The sequence below is a fragment of the Moschus berezovskii genome, chromosome 9, assembly GCF_049115385.1.
Source record: "Moschus berezovskii isolate FMDL1 chromosome 9, NW_MosBer_1.0, whole genome shotgun sequence".
Taxonomy (NCBI): Eukaryota; Metazoa; Chordata; class Mammalia; order Artiodactyla; family Moschidae; genus Moschus; species Moschus berezovskii.
In genome coordinates this window covers 82,969,417-82,990,386 of record NC_142468.1, presented here as the reverse complement: position 1 = coordinate 82,990,386, position 20,970 = coordinate 82,969,417, and the positions used below count along the sequence as shown (strand labels likewise).

General features: G+C 41.8%; 1 protein-coding gene across 1 annotated transcript in view; it reads right to left on the bottom strand.

The window, feature by feature from the left end:
- IQGAP2 (IQ motif containing GTPase activating protein 2) overlaps positions 1-20,970 on the bottom strand; it is a 316,582-nt gene that overhangs the window by 90,411 nt on the left and 205,201 nt on the right. Inside the window, exons 12-13 of the mRNA XM_055435889.2 lie at positions 14,774-14,898; positions 429-592 (exon numbers count right to left, since the gene is read on the bottom strand). Coding sequence (XP_055291864.2) covers positions 429-592; positions 14,774-14,898 — 289 coding nt within the window. The remainder of the gene's footprint in view (positions 1-428; positions 593-14,773; positions 14,899-20,970) is intronic.

Here is a 20,970-nt window from a genome sequence, read left to right as displayed (position 1 = left end):
AGTACCCCCAACCATCTCCGAGTCACTCTGAGCATTCCTCGTTTTGACACTTGGCCACCGTACTCACCTCCACTGCTATGGATTTTATGTGGGAATGCCCTCTGTCTCAGAAGTTTCTAAGCCTCTTGAGGACAAGGACAGACCATTTGAATGGTATCGTGTGTCCCTTGGATTCCCCCCTTCCCCTCTCTCCCCAAACTGGTCTGTAAATTTAAAAGAAACATACCTATTATCTAAACAGAGTTGAAATTATATATATATATATATATATATATATATATTCTTTTCCATTATAGATTTACAAGACATTGAGCAAAGTTCCCCATGCTATATAGTAGGTCCTTTGGGATTAAAATATGCACACTACTATATAAAAAATAGACAACTAACAATAAATAAACTTAAAAAACACACCTACTAAGACTTACCATGTATTTCTGTGTTTTAGCCTGGTATAAAACATCCTGGTAGTGCCGGGCAAAGTCAGGATCCACATCTCTAATCTTAGCAGTGGGTAATAGAAGGCTATCTAAAGTTTTCAAAGGATCCCCTTCATCAATGGCTTCATTGATGTATCCCACAGCTACAACTCCTAGAAAATGAAGAAAAAGAATTCCTTTTAAGCCACAGTACATCATAAGTTTTCTTGAATCACCTATAGCAAAGATCGAGTTAGAAAGTGGGGCTGGGAAGACCACACATATACATACAAACTGCAAGAGCTAATAAACAACTACAGCAAAGGCTTACATGGGCTTTCCCGGTAGCTCAGCAGGTAAAGAATCCATCTGCAATGCAGGAGACCCCAGTTTGATTCCTAGGTCGGGAAGATTCCCCTGGAGAAGGGATGGGCTACCCACTCCAGTATTCTTGGGCTTCCCTGGTGGCTCAGATGGAAAAGAATCTGCCTGCAGTGTGGGAGACCTGGGTTTGATCCCTGGGTTGAGAAGATCCCCTGGAGCAGGGCATGCAACCCACTACAGTCTTCTGGCCTGGAGAATCTCAAGGACAGAGGAGCCTGACAGGCTCCATAGGGTCACAAAAAGTCAGATATGACTGAGCAACTAAGCACAGCACACAAGGTTACATAGTAGGTCAATGTTCAGTTCAGTTCAGTCGCTCAGTTGTGTCCGACTCTTTGCGACCCCATGAATCACAGCACGCCAGGCCTCCCTGTCCATCACCAACTCCCGGAGTTCACGCAAACTCATGTCCATCAAGTCGGTGATGCCATCCAGCCATCTCATTCTCTGTCGTCCCCTTCTCCTCCCGCCCCCAATCCTTCCCAGCATCAGAGTCTTTTCCAGTGAGTCAACTCGTCCCGTGAGGTGGCCAAAGTATTGGAGTTTCAGCTTCAGCATCAGTCCTTCCAATGAACACCCAGGATTGATCTCCTTTAGAATGGACTGGTTGGATCTCCTTGCAGTTCAAGGGACTCTCAAGAGTCTTCTCCAGCACCACAGTTCAAAAGCATCAATTCTTCAGCGCTCAGCTTTCTTCACAGTCCAACTCTCACATCCATACATGACCACTGGAAAAACCATAGCCTTGACTAGACGAACCTTTGTTGGCAAAGTAATGTCTCTGCTCTTTAATATACTATCTAGGTTGGTCATAACTTTCCTTCCAATTATATCTTTCTACAATTGCAATGTGCAATCCGAAAATGAGATTAAGGAAAAATTCCACAATACAAATAGATGACAAATAGAATAAACACTTAGGAATAAATTTAAAACAAGGATGAGACATATACTGAAAATTATGAAAGACCATTGGAAAAAAAAGATGACCAAAATAAAGGGAAAATTATCCCACGTTCATGGATCAAAAGACTTAATACTACTAAGATGGCAGTGCTCTCCAAATTGGTCTACAGATTCAATGCAACCCCTATCAAAATTCCAGCTGCCTTTTTTTAACTCTAAAATTCATATGGAAATGCAAGGGGTCAAGAAATAACCAATGTAATGCTGGGGGAAAAAAAACAGAATAGGAGGACTCTTTCTAATTTCAAATTTACTACAAAGCTACAATTAAAACTGCATGGTACTGATATAAACATAAATCCATTGGTTAACGGGACAGAATTTAGAGTTCAGAAATAAACCCTTACATCTATAGTCAACTGATATCTGACCAAGACAATGCAACAGGTAAATAAGTCTTCAAAACAAATGGGCACAGACAACTGAATGTCCTCTGCATAAGAATGAAGTTGGACTCCCTTCATTGCATCACACACAAAAATTAACTCAATAAGGAATACAGATCTAGACATAAAAGCTTAAACTATAAATTTTTAATCTCTTAGAAGAGAAGTAAGAGTAAATCTTTGTGGCCTTATGTCAGGCATTACTTCTGACCTATAAACACCAAAAACATAAACAAAAGGAACAAAGGGACGTTGTAAAAATTAAACCTTTAAGAGATACACACCATTCCATTATGTATAAAATAAGCCACAAGGATATACTGTACAACACAGGCAATGTGGCCAATCTTCTAAAGTAACTATAAATGGAATGTAACCTCTAAAAATTGTGAATCGATATATTAAACATCTGTAACATGTAAACAATAAACATCTGTAACTTATATAATTTGTATGTCAACTATAATTCAATAAAAAATAATTAAACCTGTTATGCTTCCAAGGACACCATCAAAGAAAGTGAATAATCTACAGAATAGGAATAAATACCTACAAGTTCTGTATCTGATGAGAAACCTTAGGTACCTGATACACAAGAATATCAAATATATAAAGAATTATAATTCAACAATAAAAAAGAAAACCCAATTTAAAACAGGTAAAGGACTTGATCAGGTATTTCTTTAAATATACAAATGGCAAATAAGCACATGAAAAGATGCTCAGTATCACTAGTTATTAGGAAAATGCAAATGCAAATCACAACAAAATACCACTTTGTAACCACTAGGATGGCTATATTGACAAAGACAAACAATAACAAGAGTTATGAGGATGGGGTGAAACTGGCGGTGGGAATGGAGAACAGCAGTCACCTCGGTAAACAGGCAGTTCACTAACATATTAAACATACAGCTTCCATAGGATCCAGTAGTTCCACGGCTAGATATATACTCAAGGGAACTGAAACCTTATGGCCACACAAAAACTTACACATGAATGTTTATAGAAGCAATATTTACAAGAGCTAAAAAGTAGAAACAACCCAAATACTCATCAACTGATAACTGGATCAACAAAATGCATACCCACAGAATACAGTATTACTTGACCTGGAAAGTCATATGAAGTATGATGATACATGATTCAACACAGACGGACCTTGAAAACCTTATGCTAAAAGAGGCCAGACACAAAAGGCCCCATGGTCCATGATTCTCTTTATACGAAATGCCTGGAACAGGAAAATTCACAGAAACAAAGTAATTGGTCGTTGCCAGGGCATGGGAGGATAAGGAAAAGGGAGTGACTGCTAGTGGGTACAAAGTTTCATTCTGGGGTAATGAAAATGTTCTGAATTTAGACACTAGTGATGGTGGCACAACTTTTTAAATATATAAAACCACCATTAGCTCAGTTCAGTTCAGTCGCTCAGTCATGACCGACTCTTTGCAACCCCATGAATCACAGCATGCTAGGCCTCCCTGTCCATCACCAACTCCCAGAGTTCACTTAAACTCATGTCTATCGAGTCCCTGTCCATCACCAACTCCCAGAGTTCACTTAAACTCATGTCTATCGAGTCGGTGATGCCATCCAGTCATCTCATTCTCTGTCGTCCCCTTCTCCTCCCGCTCCCAATCCTTCCCAGCATCAGAGTCTTTTCCAGTGAGTCAAATCGTCGCATGAGGTGGCCAAAGTATTGGAGTTTCAGCTTTAGCATCAGTCCTTCCAATGAACACCCAGGACTGATCTCCTTTAGAATGGACTGGTTGGATCTCCTTGCAGTTCAAGGGACTCTCAAGAGTCTTCTCCAGCACCACAGTTCAAAAGCATCAATTCTTTGGCGATCAGCTTTCTTCACAGTCCAACTCTCACATCCATACATGACCATGGGAAAAACCATAGCCTTGACTAGACGGACCTTTGTTGGCAAAGCAATGTCTCTGCTCTTTAATATACTATCTAGGTTGGTCATTGATCACTGAGGAAGTCTTTCTTATCTCTCCTTGCTATTCTTTGGAACTCTGCATTCAGATGCTTATATCTTTCCTTTTCTCCTTTGCTTTTCGCCTCTCTTCTTTTCACAGCTATTTGTAAGGCCTCCTCAGACAGCCATTTCGCTCTTTTGCATTTCTTTTCCATGGGGATGGTCTTGGTCCCTGTCTCCTGTACAATGTCACGAACCTCCGTCCAGAGTTCATCAGGCACTCTATCAATCAGATCTAGTCCCTTAAATCTATTTCTCACTTCCACTGTATAATCATAAGGGATTTGATTGAGGTCATATCTGAATGGTCTAGTGGTTTTCCCTACTTTCTTCAATTTAAGTCTGAACTTCGCAATAAGGAGTTCATGATCTGAGCCACAGTCAGCTCCTGGTCTTGTTTCCGCTAACTGTATACAGCTTCTCCATCTTTGGTTGCAAAGAATATAATCAATCTGATTTCGGTGTTGACCATCTGGTGATGTCCATGTGTAGAGTCTTCTCTTGTGCTGTTGGAAGAGGGTGTTTGCTATGACCAGTGCATTCTCTTGACAAAACTCTATTAGCCTTTGCCCTGCTTCATTCCGTGCTCCAAGGCCAAATTTGCCAGTTACTCCAGGTGTTTCTTGACTTCCTACTTTTGCATTCCAGTCCCCTATAATGAAAAGGACATCTTTTTTGGGTGTTAGTTCTAAAAGGTCTTGTAGGTCTTCATAGAACCGATTAACTTCGGCTTCTTCAGCATTACTCGTTGGGGCATAGGCCTGGATTACTGTAATATTGAATGGTTTGCCTTGGAAACGAACAGAAATCATCCTGTCATTTTTAAGATTGCATCCAAGTACTGCATTTCGGACTCTTTTGTTGACCATGATGGCTACTCCATTTCTTCTAAGGGATTCCTGCCCACAGTAGTAGATATAATGGTCGTCTGAGTTAAATTCACCCATTCCAGTCCATTTTAATTCACTGATTCCTAGAATGTCAACGTTCACTCTTGCCATCTCCTGTTTGACCACTTCCAATTTGCCTTGATTCATGGACCTAACATTCCAGGTTCCTATGCAATACTGCTCTTTACAGCACCGGACCTTGCTTCTATCACTGGTCACATCCACAACAACAGAATAGGAAAAACAAGAGAGCTCTTCAAGAAAATTAGAGATTCCAAGGGAACATTTCATGCAAAGATGGGCTCGATAAAGGACAGAAATGGTATGGACCTAACAGAAGCAGAAGATATTAAGAAGAGGTGGCAGGAATACACAGAAGAACTGTACAAAAAAGATCTTCACGATCAAGATAGTCACGATAACGTGATCACTGACCTAGAGCCAGACATCTTGGAATGTGAAGTCAAGTGGGCCTTAGAAAGCATCACTACGAACAAAGCTAGTGGAGGTGATGGAATTCCAGTTGAGCTATTTCAAGTCTTGAAAGATGATGCTGTGAAAGTGCTGCACTCAATATGCCAGCAGATTTGGAAAACTCAGCAGTGGCCACAGGACTGGAAGAGGTCAGTCTTCATTCCAATCCCAAAGAAAGGCAATGCCAAAGAATGCTCAAACGACCGCACAATTGCACTCATCTCACACGCTAGTAAAGTCATGCTCAAAATTCTCCAAGCCAGGCTTCAGCAGTATGTAAACCGTGAACTCCCAGATGTTCAAGCAGGTTTTAGAAAAGGCAGAGGCACCAGACATCAAATTGTCAACATCCGCTGGATCATGGAGAAAGCAAGAGAATTTCAGAAAAACATCTATTTCTGCTTTATTGACTATGCCAAAGCCTTTGACTGTGTGGATCACAATAAACTGTGGAACATTCTGAAAGAGATGGGAATCCCAGACCACCTGACCTGCCTCTTGAGAAACCTGTATGCAGGTCAGGAAGCAACTGTTAGAACTGGACATGGAACAACAGACTGGTTCCAAATAGGAAAAGGTGTACGTCAAGGTTGTATATTGTCACCTTGCTTATTTAACTTATATGCAGAGTACATCATGAGGAACGCTGGGCTGGAAGAAGCACAAGCTGGAATCAAGATTGCCGGGAGAAATATCAATAACCTCAGATATGCAGATGACACTACCCTTATGGCAGAAAGTGAAGAGGAACTCAAAAGCCTCTTGATGAAAGTGAAAGAGGAGAGTGAAAAGGTTGGCTTGAAGCTCAACATTCAGAAAACAAAGATCATGGCATCTGGTCCCATCACTTCATGGGAAATAGATGGAAAAACAGTGGAAACAGTGTCAGACTTTGTTTTTTTGGGCTCCAAAATCACTGCAGATGCTGATTGCAGCCAGGAAATTAAAAGACGCTTGCTCCTTGGAAGGAAAGTTATGACCAACCTTGATAGTATATTAAAAAGCAGAGACATTACTTTGCCAACCAAGGTCCGTCTAGTCAAGGCAATGGTTTTTCCCGTGGTCATGTATGGATGTGAGAGTTGGACTGTGAAGAAGGCTGACCGCCGAAGAATCGATGCTTTTGAACTGTGGTGTTGGAGAAGACTCTTGAGAGTCCCTTATACTGCAAGGAGATCCAACCAGTCCATTCTAGAGGAGATCAATCCTGGATGTTCATTGGAGGGACTGATGCTAAAGCTGAAACTGCAATACTTTGGCCACCTCATGCGACGAGTTGACTCACTGGAAAAGACTCTGATGCTGGGAAAGGTTGGGGGCGGGAGGAGAAGGGGACGACGGAGAATGAGATGGCTGGATGGCATCACCGACTCTGTGGACATGAGTTTGAGTGAACTCCGGGAGTTGGTGATGGACAGGGAGGCCTGGCGTGCTGTGATTCATGGGGTCGCGGAGAGTCGGACACGACTGAGCGACTGAACTGAACTGAACTGAGGTTGGTCATGACTTTCCTTCCAAGGAGTAAGTGTCTTTTAATTTCATGGCTGCAATCACCATCTGCAGTGATTTTGGAGCCCCAAAAAATAAAGTCTGACACTGTTTCCCCATCTATTTCCCATGAAGTGATGGGACCAGATGCCATGATCTTCGTTTTCTGAATGTTGAGCTTCAAGCCAACCTTTTCACTCTCCTCTTTCGCTTTCATCAAGAGACTTTTGAGTTCTTCTTCACTTTCTGCCATAAGGGTGCTGTCATCTGAATATCTGCGGTTATTGATATTTCTCCTGGCAATCTTGATTCCAGCTTGTGCTTCTTCCAGCCCAGCATTCCTCATGATGTACTCTGCATATAAGTTAAATAAGCAGGGTGACAATATACAACCTTGATGTACTCCTTTTCCTATCTGGAACCAGTCTGTTGTTCCATGTCCAGTTCTAACTGTTGCTTCCTGACCTGCATACAGGTTTCTCAAGAGGCAGGTCAGGTGGTCTGGGATTCCCATCTCTTTCAGAATGTTCCAGTTTATTGTGATCCACACAGTCAAAGGCTTTGGCATAGTCAATGAAGCAGAAATAGATGTTTTTCTGGAACTCTTTTGCTTTCTCCAGGACCCAGCGGATGTTGGCTATTTCATCTCTGGTGCCTCTGCCTTTTCTAAAACCTGCTTGAACATCTGGAAGTTCACATATTGCTGAAGCCTGGCTTGCAGAATTTTGAGCATGACTTCACTAGCATGTGAGATGAGTGCAACTGTGTGGTAGTTTGAACACTCTTTGGCATTGCCTTTCTTTGGGATTGGGATGAAGACTGACCTTTTCCAGTCCTGTGGCCACTGCTGAGTTTTCCAAGTTTGCTGGCATATTGAGTGCAGCACTTTCACAGCATCATCTTTCAGGATTTGAAATAGCTCAACTGGAATTCCATCACCTCCACCAGCTTTGTTCATAGTGATGCTTTCTAAGGCCCACTTGACTTCACATTCCAAGATGTCTGGCTCTAGGTGACTGATCATGCCATCATGATCATCTTGGTCGTGAAGATCTTTTTTGTACAGTTCTTCTGTGTATTCTTGCCACCTCTTCTTAATATCTTCTGCTTCTGTTAGGTCCACACCATTTCTGTCCTTTATCGAGCCTATCTTTGCATGAAATGTTCCCTTGGTATGGTATCTCTAATCTTCTTGAAGAGATCTCTTGTTTTTCCCATTCTGTTGTTTTCCTCTATTTCTTTGCACTGATTGCTGAGGAAGGTTTTCTTATCTCTCCTTGCTATTCTTTGGAACTCTGCATTCAGATGCTTTTATCGTTCCTTTTCTCCTTTGCTTTTCGCTTCTCTTCTTTTCACAGCTATTTGTAAGGCCTCCTCAGACAGCCATTTTGCTTTTTTGCATTTCTTTTCCATGGGGATGGTCTTGGTCCCTGTCTCCTGTACAATGTCACGAACCTCCGTCCAGAGTTCATCAGGCACTCTATCTATCAGATCTAGTCCCTTAAATCTATTCCTCACTTCCACTGTATAATCATAAGGGATTTGATTTAGGTCATATCTGAATGGTCTAGTGGTTTTCCCTACTTTCTTCAATTTAAGTGAATTTGGCAATAAGGAGTTCATGATCTGAGCCACAGTAAAAACATAATAAAATGGGGAATTTTATGGTATATGAATTATATCCCAACAAAGGTGTTGTAAAAACAGGAGATAAAGTTGGCCCATGGAACTTGTTAGTTCAGTATCAACAGTTTCTCTAGATTTGAATAAAAAGAGAAAGGAAGTAATATGAAAAATAAAACAGGAGATAACTTGACATACAAGTAGCAACAGAGATGCTCATTTCTAGTGTAAGCCTCACTTAGATAATAATGCCAAGTACTGCTGCTTGACAGAATCAGAGAATACCAGGGCTGGAAGAATTTACTGTAAAGATGTACAGAAAAGAAAACAATTGCAGAGAGATTTGGATATGCATTCTATTATTTGGTACTTTACTTCAGTACTTTGTAAAGAACATCGAAGAGACAGCTCAAAACCAAACAGTTCCCTATAGTGTTAGCAGAGTGACTTTCAAGGTTAATATAGTCCAGTTCTGTCCAGTGAATGTTCTGTGATGATAAAAATGTTCTGGGCCATACAATATGGTAGCCATTAGCCACATGTAGCTAATGAGCTCTTAAAATGTGGCCAGTATAACTGAAGAATTAAATTTTAAATTTTATTTACTGTTAATTAGTTAACCACATGTAGCTGGCTCCATAGAAATTACCAAATTCATGCATGTTTGGGGCAATTTTTAAGGTTCAAGTATGGCTAATTAACATCACAAATTCTCTAATACCATCTGGGAAAATAACATCTGGAACCCTTTGGATGTACCAAAGGGTTTAAATATCTACCAATTTAAACGTCTACTATCTCTACTATACATAGGATGTTAGGACAGAGACTGTAAGGTCCAGGAATGAAAAGCACAGAAGCCACGTCATGCAGTTGGCAAAGTATTTGAAAGTCTAGCAAAAAGGACCTATTTGGAGGCCGCTTCTCAATACTACATTATTCTTACAAATAAACTATAAATCAGTCATAAGATACTACAGTGTATGTATGCATGGGTATATTATTCATGAATATACATACACAAAAGTACACATGGACATGTACATACCTTCACATACTAACAGGGGGCTTCTGCTTCCCAGGTGAGTGCTCATGGACAAGAATTACTAAAGAAACTAAACATTAACAAGCAGTAAGCTTAGAAAATAAACATACTTAAAGTCAAATATTATCTCATTCTGTCAGTTATTTTTCATTAAAAATAGTCAGAAGCCACTCTATGAGTATGATATGCTATGAAACAGAATATATCTTTTTAATTTTTCAGAAGCATCTTCATCTTGACATTCAAATTAAGGTAAACTGTTTAGCTAAGTATCTCCTGAATAAAAGACCCCATAAAGACCATGGTTAAGAATGCAAAAATCTATAGGAGGAAAGGGACTTTCTAAAATGCCTAGCAATTATTCCAGATTATAATACTCCAGTATGTTGGAAGAAGCAGCAAAAATACTTCTCTAATGTGCAAATTGGGTTATCTCAAAACATTGGAAGAACTTGGGAAAGTCCAAGTACTAGCTAAATACAAGGTTATTATCACTTCACCCTATAAAATTTGTAAACTGGAGAGCATGGAACACTTATGTCATTCTCTCAACATCCCCTTGGGTCTACTGTTCTAAATATTTTTAAACATCCCACTCAAGAATGATCTTTACAGAACTACGTCTGAGAAAGAGAATGTGTGTACCTAATGGCTGGCCGATCACCTGGGAATGTGTGCTGTCCAGCTGACTTGATTGAAATCACCTGCTTAAGTTTTTGGTGTGTTTATAGTAACACAAACTGCTGAGGTCATAGTCAATGACCTCACAGGGGCTGAAAAACCTTCCCAGAAGTCCCCTGGGCTCATCTGCATCGCGTCCTCTGTTCACACATAAAGAGAAAATCCCATTTGGGCAAAGACTGCTGAGCCTCAACTCATGGCCCACTTATCTGAATCATCATATGATACTATAACCTCCCAGTCCAATAAGGGGGTGGGCATTTCCTTAAAGATGTCGTCAGAATTTGAGACACTACCGTTTCAGTGAGATAACTGACAAAGAATGGGACCTACCAAGTTTAAAAAGCAAAAATTCACAGGAAGAAAACCTTGTCTAAGCACTCTGGTCAAACTAATGCTCCACTAAGGTTCAACTGGGAAAAGTAAACTTTCCATTAAGACATCAGCAGAGCATCCAAATCTGAGGAAATGCATTTAACAGCTTCTCCACTCAATTCAGCTTTCACATTTCACATCAGAAGCATACCTCATCCACACCACAATTTAGACACGGGATTAGATCCCATGGAGTGTGTCGCAGGGGTGAGGTGGGACAGCAATGCACTTTCAAGATGTCCATGAGAAGTTCTCAGCTCTTTCAGATGATTTAATTTCTATATTATGCAATTCATAATGGTATATTTGATTTAGTTTTTAAAGCAATCACCTAAACAGATGATGTCCAACTCAATATTTCAAGCGTGCTAAGTCGTGTCTGACTCTTTGCAACCCCACAGACTGTAACCCATCAGGATCCCATGTCCATGGGACTCTCCAGGCAAGAACAATGGAGTGGGTTGTCATTTCCTTCTCCCAATACTTTAAGAACTTTAAACAAAAATACACTGTTTTGACAAAACGACAAACCAAAACAGAGAGAAATTAAATATTTTATATTAAGTCCCCTAGAAAGGAACTATTAGTCTCTAGATGGCTAAACTAAGATCATGGCATCCTCTCCCATCATTTCATGACAAATAGATGGGGAAACAGTGGCTGACTTTATTTTTTTGGCTCCAAAATCACTGCGGATGCTGATTGAAGCCATGAAATTAAAAGATGCTTGCTCCTTGGAAGGAAAGTTATGACCAATCAGGACAGCATATTAAAAAGCAGAGACATTACTTTGTCAACAAAGGTCTGTCTAGTCAAGGCTATGGTTTTTCCAGTGGTCTTGTATGGATGTGAGAGTTGGACTGTGAAGAAAGTTGATCGCCGAAGAATTGATGCTTTTGAACCATGGTGTTGGAGAAGACTCTTGAGAGTCCCTTGGACTGCAAGGAGATCCAACCAGTCCATCCTAAAGGAGATCAGTTCTGGGTGTTCATTGGAAGGACTGAAGTTGAAGCCGAAACTCCAATACTTTGGCCACCTGATGTGGAGAGTTGACTCATCTGAAAAGACCCTGATGCTGGGAAAGATTGAGGGCAGGAGGAGAAGGGGACAACAGAGGATGAGATGGTTGGATGGCATCACCGACTCGATGGACATGAGGTTGAGTGAACTCTGGGAGTTGGTGATGGACAGGGAAGCCTGGCATGCTGCGGTTCATGGGGTCGCAAAGAGTCGGACACGACTGAGCTACTGAACTGAACTGAGATGGCTAAAGGAAATGTGATAATTGCTGTATGACATGTCTCGTGGAGAATAACTTAATAGTACAGATACTTAGATAAATGCCACACAAATCTAAAGAAATTTTGCTTAAAAGTATTCATCTAGGACTTCCCTGCTAGTACAGTGGATAAGAATCCACCTGAAAATGCAGGGGACACAGGTTTGATCGCTGGTCCAGGAAGATTCTACATGTGGTGAGCAAGTAAACTGAATGCCCCAACTACCAAGCCCAGGCACCAAGAGTCTGTGCTCTACAACAAGAGAAGCTATCCCAATTAGAAACCCGGGTACCACAAGGAAGAGGAGCCCCTGCTCACCACAACTAGAGTAAGCCTGCCTGTAGCAACAAAGACCCAGTGCAACCAAAAAAATAAATAAACCAAAAAAGTATCCACCTACAAGGAAATCACTGGCGGTCCAGAGGTCAGGACTCCGCGCTTTCATTGCTGAGGGCGCTGGTTAAATCCTTGATTGAAGAACTAAGATCCCACAAGCTGTGCAGCATGCAAGCCCCCCACTATCCCAATTCACCTACAAAAGACCACTTTCTTTTAAAGCTATATACATGTTACGGTTATCCTTTTCCTGGTAAAAGCAAAGGCTCTATCTGATAATCTGGGACAAAAAATGGCAGGTCCCTTCTCCCTCCCCCTTGTCAGTGTCAAGAATGAGAATAAAACTACATTCCTTCAGCACTGAACTGATACATCTTCACCTGTATTAACAGGACATACATAAATCACCAAAGCAAACTTGGATTGCACATACTGTCACAAAGAATAGGGAAAATGTTAGAAAACAAAGATGCAACATAACTTTGTGCTTTGCCAACATTTGAGTGGCCTTAACCAAAGCACCCAAACCATGGCTGCACCCTGCAAGGGTGGAGCTAGGGGGCCAAGGAGGAAGGCAGGAGGCTGGGGGCCTGAGCTTTGCAACAGGATACATACACCAGTGTCATGCCCCACACCCCGACCCCACACTGATGATGCTGAGCATCTGCTTAAATTAGTGCTTTCCTCACAACTAACATCTGGCAAGAACCACCAGCTCCCCAGCCAACAGGCCAGAAAAGAGCCAAGTGGGTGGAGTGCCAGCTATCTGATGGCAGGGATCCCCAAATGCAGAGAGACAGCAGAAAGTCCTGCAGTTACAAAAGGGGAAATAGATCTTGAAAAGGACAAAATGAAAAAAATTTCACCAATCAGTCTAACAGTGGCATCTATGGTATGCCACGTCCAGGCAGCACCCTTGGACCCTGTTTTCTATGAGAGGTCTAGAGTGAGAAGTTGTTTAGCCAAAAAGTAAACCTGGCCTTGATACTGGGCACAGGGCTCAGAGGAAGTTGTAAAGAAAGCAACTTTGAAGAAAACTCTGCAAATGCAATGAACAAAGTCAAATGTTCTGTCTCCAGTGACTGTAGTATAGCAAAATGAGATACAGTGTTAGAAGACCAGATCTAAGAACTGAACCAAAACAAACGAGAACAAAACATTGTAAACTTCTGTTATGTGTTAAGAGTAAGCATAAAGCTTAAGCATATTTATCTTTTTTATATAATTTTTAAATGCTACTTTTCATTTACAGGTTATTACAAAATATTGCCTTTATTTCCCATGTTGTAAGTACATTCTTAAGCCTATCTTATACCCAACAGTTTGTACATCCCACTTGCCCACCTCCATATTGCCCCTCCCAGCTTCCCTCTCCCCACTTTCCCCACTGATCTGTGAATCTGCTTCTTTTTTGTCACATTCACTAGTTTGTTGTATTATTTAGATTCCACATATTAGTGATCTCATACAGTATTTGCCTTTCTCTGTATGACATTTCAGTTAGCATAATGCTCTTCTAGTCCATCCATATTGTTGCAAATGGCAAAATTTTATTCTTTTTTATGGCTGAGTAGTATTCCGTCACACAGACAGACAGACAGACAGACACACACAGACACTGCATCTTCTTCATACATTCATCTGTTGACGGAGACATTTAGGTTGTAAAACCTTACAAAAATAAACTAGGACAAAACATTCTGAGAGCTCCTAAGTTCTAGAAACACAGCAAATCACCATGATTTTAGATGATAAACAATAGTTAGACTGTGTTGTAATTTCTTCTTAGAGCAGGAATATGTGTCATGCTGCTGCTGCTGCTAAGTCACATCAGTCCTGTCCGACTCTGTGCGACCCCACAGACGACAGCCCACCAGGCTCCTCCGTCTCTGGGATTCTTCAGAACACTGGAGTGGGTTGCCATTTCCTTCTCCAATGCATCAAAGTGAAAAGTGAAAGTGAAGTCACTCAGTCGCATCCCACTCTTTGCGACCCTTTGGACTGTAGACCACCGGGTTCCTCTGTCCTTGGGGTTTTCCAGGCAAGAATACTGGAGTGGGCTGCCATTTCCTTCTCCAGGGCATTTTCCTGATCCAGGGATCAAACCTGCAGCTTTTATGTCTCCTGCATTGCAGGCAGATTCTTTACCTGCTGAGCCATCAGGGAAGGTGAAGTAAAAGGAAATTTTAAAAGTTAGGACTTGTATTTATGTATTTTATTCTATTACGTCTTATGTTCTCTTTGTAATGTTTATAACACACTGGAATAGTAGTACAGAAATAACATTTATATACAAATACATACATACCTGTAAGAAGAATGTTTTCTCATAGGGCTCCAAGAGCAAAAGATTGGCAGCCCTAATCTAGAGATCTGTGCTGTCCAGCTACCTCATTCTCCCACCATAACTAGAGATGGAAACTCTTCCATACTTACGGTCATTCTCCTCTTGAATTTCGATATTAACTATATCGATACAATTCTGAATTTCATTCCAGCTTAAGCTATCTTGCCCTTGGGATAAGGCCTCCAGTTTAATGCAGAGTAGTGCATTTGCATAACTGCAGAAGAGAAAATAAGCATGACGCCTATCAGAGACGTTCATTCTTTGTTCACGTTGCGCATCTCAAATTTGGCAAGCATCTTAAGTTTGACACACATGGCCCAATGTAATGTTATGAAGTTAGACAAAGAGTAGAAAGGCAAGTAAAATTGTCTTGTGCAGCTTTGTCAACATACACCAAGCTCACTTAGACTAGTGATGTTGTTTTTGTCCTTAAAATACTTCTAGGCACAAATGTTTTTTAATAAAAAGTTCCTCAAATTCCAATCTTGTATTTATCTCAAGCAAAGAAACCTCAACATCCTTAACTTTGTGAAGTTACTAGTTTTTTTTAGTAACTATTTTTCCTTCCCTTTGAATGTCTTGGTTCTGTTCAGACTCCAGATGACTATTATGATATAAAATTCAGAATTACCATGGCTTCTAATCTTTCCATCAAGGGTCCTTTTTTATTCTCCTTCCTTTGCCAAATCCAAGCCTTGAGAGCCCCCCATCTTTTTTTTTTTTTTTACTGTAACCCTAACATAGCTGGATTACCTTGTAGCCTAATACATACACCCAAAGACAAGTCAAATAAAATGCAACTGCAGTTTCAGATGGAGAAGGAAATGGCAACCCACTCCAGTGTTCTTGCCTGGAGAATCCCAGGGACGGCGGAGCCTGGTGGACTGCCATCTATGGGGTCGCACAGAGTCGGACACGACTGAAGTGACTTAGCAGCAGCAGCAGCAGCAGTTTCAGAAACCTTGGTGAAGATCATGCATCTTCACTGTTTTCTTGACGAGGTGGTGCGTGAGTTGAACTAGAACGTCCTGAATTCCTCTTCACCTGTCCATTCCTCGGGCTTCACACAGCTACTACCTCGCTCCCATGTCTCTCCCGGCCATCCTACTCTTAAACCTCAATTGGAACCCTTACCCTCCCCACCTCCTGGAAAACAGAACTTGGTTGATGCTCTGATTATTTTTCTTGTCTTGAGAAATTTTGGGGAAAGAGATAATTTGATAATTCATCTTGACATATTACTAAGAGACTTATTTCTTCAGTTCAGTTCAGTCGCTCAGTCGTGTCCGACTCTCCGCGACCCCATGAATCACAGCACGCCAGGCCTCCCTGTCCATCACCAACTCCCGGAGTTCACTCAAACTCATGTCCATCGAGTCGGTGATGCCATCCAGCCATCTCATTCTCTGTCGTCCCCTTCTCCTCCTGCCCCCAATCACTCTCAGCATCAGAGTCTTTTCCAGTGAGTCAACTCTTCGCATGAGGTGGCCAAAGTATTGGAGCTTCAGCTTTAGCATCAGTCCTTCCAATGAACACCCAGGATTGATCTCCTCTAGAATGGACTGGTTGGATCTCCTTGCAGTCCAAGGGACTCTCAAGAGTCTTCTCCAGCACCACAATTCAAAAGCATCAATTCTTCGGCGCTCAGCTTTCTTCACAGTCCAACTCTGACATCCATACATGACCATGGGAAAAACCATAGCCTTGACTAGACGGACCTTGGTTGGCAAAGTAATGTCTTTGCTTTTTAATATGCTATCTAGGTTGGTCAAAACTTTCCTTCCAAGGAGTAAGCGTCTTTTAATTTCCTGGCTGCAATCAGCATCTGCAGTGATTTTGGATCCCCCAAAAATAAAGTCTGACACTGTTTCCACTGTTTCCCCATCTATTTCCCATTTTCCAATTTAAAATTATAGAAACAATGTTACAACCATAAGCTAACATGAGTAAGTTATTCCAGGCCAAGTACAGAAACCCAATAGTTCAATTTGCTTGTGCATCTTTATACCAGAGAAGTGAAGATCAATTCTATATGTATATACTGATTCACTTTGCAATTTGACTTCTGAATAGAACCAACAGATTTACAGCAGAGGTTCAAAGAAGTAACACTACATTGAATCTATCACTGTTTTCTCATTGTGACAGGTTTTCTCAAAGTTCTGCACACTCCAAGTGACACTGAGATGTCTTCCATTGGGGGTAGCTTGAAAGAGAAAAATATCATTCAGAATAGGAAGCGGTGGGGAGGACTCAATTTCTGTGTCTGAACAAGGCATTACCAAACATAGGCTTGAAAGTGTCTCAAGGTCCTGTGTGAGATTCTCATCTTATCAAGAGTTATAAACCTTAGAAAATACTTTTCTACACTTGCATGCATGCTAAGTCACTTCAGTCACGTTTGACTCTTTGTGACCCTATGGACTGTAATCCACCAGGCTCTTCTGTCCATGGGGATTCTCCAGGCAAGAATACTACAATGGGTTGCCATTTCCTTTTCCAGGAGATCTTTCCAATCCAGGGATTGATCTGGGTCTCTTTCATTGCAGGCAGATTCTTTTATCATCTGAGCCACCAGGGAACTACTTATGAGTAGCAATATATAATAAATAACACTGACCACGATGACAATGGATAAACGGCAGCTTGCACTCACTAGTATCCATTATAGATGGGGACCATTCTATAAGAAAGTGCAAAATCCTTTCAGGCATTTCACATATCTGACATCTACACGATGACCCAGTGGGAATAAAATGGAGAAGCTTAAGGGAAAAAAATAAAATCCACACTCACCCCCCATTTCCTCATAAATGAACAGATACTAGCAAAAGGAAAAACTACGATGGCTAACACCAACAGAGCCCCATGGGCTTTTCACACGAGTATTCGTCTCTGGCACTAAAGATATCAACTTTGGGTACTGTTGCAGTTTACCCAACAGGTCCATGTCTTTTCCCTCCCCACCTTTCTGAGAGTTCCCTTTGGTGTCTGCTATGGTTAGACTAGTAAGATTACCTTTCCAACACACTTGGGGAGCTTTGAAGAAGACTAAAATGTCAGCTTCATTCAGCAGATGCTTATGAAGTACAAACTATGTACAAAACCTGTGGCAGGCACTATAGGGCGATTGGAAGGGACAAGATGCAGCCATTACATCAAGGAGCTTTCAGCCCATTGTGCTAAATCGCTTTATTTGTGTCTGACTCTATGTGATCACATGGACTGTAGCTCACCAGGCTCCTCGGTCCCTGGAGTTTTCCAGGCAAGAACACTTGCGACACCTGGGAAGCCTTTCAGCCCATTAGATAAGATGAAAAAAAAAAAACAAACAACAAAACTGAAATAGGGTATAACAGCAGAGCATGGCAAAAGTTATAAAATTAGAGGTTGTACATAAGAGTGGAAGTAACGGAGTTCCAAGAAAGGATAAGTATACAGAAACCCTTAGTGTTGAAGCACCTGGCCTGGGACAGGCTCATAAGTGTTCTGCAAATGCAGAGTAGGTGCTTTTGTTGTGTGTGTGTTCCTGTGCTTTACAGATGAAGAGAAAGGGGCTTGGCTAGGAAGAATCAAAGAGATTATTTTTGGCTCCAAGGCTATGTTCCTTTAACCACATCACGTCAGTTCTCAGAAGAGATTGGCTGGGGTGAGAGAAGCATGGAACTAGTTCACAGAAGCACCATCTCTGGCAGGGATGGCTTGGGAGCTCCAGAGTTGTGCTAGGTGGAGATGGCTGACAGGCACTGTGTTCCTAGTGGTGAGACAAGTATGCTTATGAGCAGATAAGCCAGAAAGAACAGACTGTGTCTGGATCCAGCTTGGCTGAAGCGCAAAATACAAGGAGGGCTATAACTAGAGCTAAGAGCAGAACACCATGTTGAGGGTCATTCAGATGAGAACAGAGGACAGCCGTATGGAGGTGCATGATAAACAGAAGCACATTTTAGAACAGTTAACCTGGGAACACTGTATGCCCAGAGCCAATGCCCACCCTGTATCACTCTTGTGAGAAATGGACAAAAGAACCTTTCTGGGAAAACAGTCTCAAGGGCAGAAGCCATGGTAAACTGGTAGAGACCTTGTAGGAATTCAGCCAGGTGGCCCTGCCCAGCACCCGTGTACTATGAAGAAGTTGTAAGACCATAAGGGAGAGCTATAGTGTTTCTTAAAGTTGAAAACCTGCCAACTTGGGTTTCCAAGAACTTGGTTAAAAGCTAGCATGGAAACTGAAATGTTGAGGCTCTAGGAGATCACTTGGGACCAATGCAACGATCCATGTAAGAACCAAAGGGGCTCAAGAAACTCCTATTGATATTGGATCATCCAGGTGACCTGGAAAGTGCTAAAATTTGTGATTTTATTTTAAAATAAAATTTAAAAAGTATCTCATACAGAATATTTGCACTCTAAAGACTATTTGTGTCCCCAGTTGAAAATCACAGGTATAAAGTGAAAGTGAAGTGAAGTCGCTCAGTCGTGTCCGACTCTTTGCGACCCCGTGGACTGTAGCCTACCAGGCTTCTCTGTCCATGGGATTCTCCAGGCAAGAATACTGGAGTGGGTTACCATTTCCTTCTCCAGGGGATCTTCCCGACCCAGGTATAAAAGTGGTTCTCAAATGGGGTATGGGTCCATTTCCTTAATGGGTTATTTGTAAATTGAGACAGAGGAAGAGAGGATTTTTAATAATCAAAGTGGGTGATTTGGAGGGAGGGGGCACTGTCATTTAGAGGGAGGTGGCAGGGATGCTCTGTGTCTTGAAAATAATCTCATCAACAAGTTCCATTAGACCTCTAGGCTTCAGAAGGAAGTGACCAACTCTGTCTTCTCTAACACTGAGAAAGCAGAAAAGCCTAGTTAGAAAAGAATGAATGAGGATGGCAAAGACAGAGCAGGACCAATTTGGAGATCATTTCAAAAGCAAAAGTAAAATGTCTAAATGAAGTGGTCACTGGGAAATGGAAACATTATGCAGAGGTACTGTGCACACACACTGGCTACTGTCTGGGAAACAGGTGAGCAGGCAATTCACAGCTCAAGGATGTCTCACAGAAGGCAGAGAAATTCAAATTAACTGGAGGCTTCTGAGCTCGAGGAGAGGATGGTGCCATTAATATAAACAGCAGAGGTCGAAATAAATTACCTTGGAAATAGACTCTAAGGAGTCCTCAAATTAAGTTGAATAAGAACATCAGTTTTTCCAAGATGACCAAAAACAAGGAAAGGGCACTGTTCTACTAGGGCTTCCCTGGTGGCTGTTCTACTACTTTGGGGCCATTCTCTACACAGACAAGTGGTCAAATACCATTTAAAAAAATCTAGGAAGTCTTTATTTTTCCTGTACGACTGTACGTTGCTCAAGAGAATGACCTACTTCAGCAATTTCAGAACCAGAAAGTGTCTCTGTCAAGATCTATGCAGACATCTCCCCCTGGTGGTCACAAGAATCCAAGATGGAAATTCACTCGTTTTAACTTGGGCTTTTGTCTTACCCTCTAATTGGCCTCACATCCAGAATGGCAGGGTTCATTCTGGTGACATCCACCTCTGTATGAGTGTTCCTTTCCCTTTGTCCCTTTTGCTTAAGCAAAGGAAGCTGCTAGAAGAGAGTCTGAGCCCTTGGTCATCCATAACTGCTCACTTATATGTAAAATGAGGGTTTCCCTGGTAGCTCAGCTGGTAAAGAATCCGCCTGCACTGTGGGAGACCTGGGTTCAATCCCTGGCTTGGGATGATCCACTGGAGAAGGAAATGGCAACCCACTCCAGTATTCTTGCCCGGAGAATCCCATGGATGAAGGAGCCTGGCAGGCTACAGTCCAAGGCGTTGCAAAGAGTTGGACACGACTGAGCGACTTCTATTTCTTTCTTTCTAATTGGGCTTCTTATTCTGGCCCTTGGACTGCAGGGAGGTCAGTCATAAAGGAAATCAGTCCTCGATATTCATTGGAAGGACTGATGCTGAAGTTGAAGGTCCAATCCTCTGGCCACCTGATACAAAGAACTGACTCATTGGAAAAGACCCTGATGCAGGGAAAGACTGAAGGTGGGAGGAGTAGGGGACGACAGAGGATGAGATGGTTGGATGGCATCACCGACTCAATGGACATGAGTTTGAGTAAGCTCCGGGAGTTGGTAAAGGACAGGGAAGCCTGGCGTGCTGCAGTCCATGGGGTCACAAAGAGTCAGACACGACTGAGTGACTGAATTGACTGATGATTCTGGCCCTTAGTTTTCTCTATATATCTGCTGTAGTGTTTTTGAGTCTATCAACTATTATATTG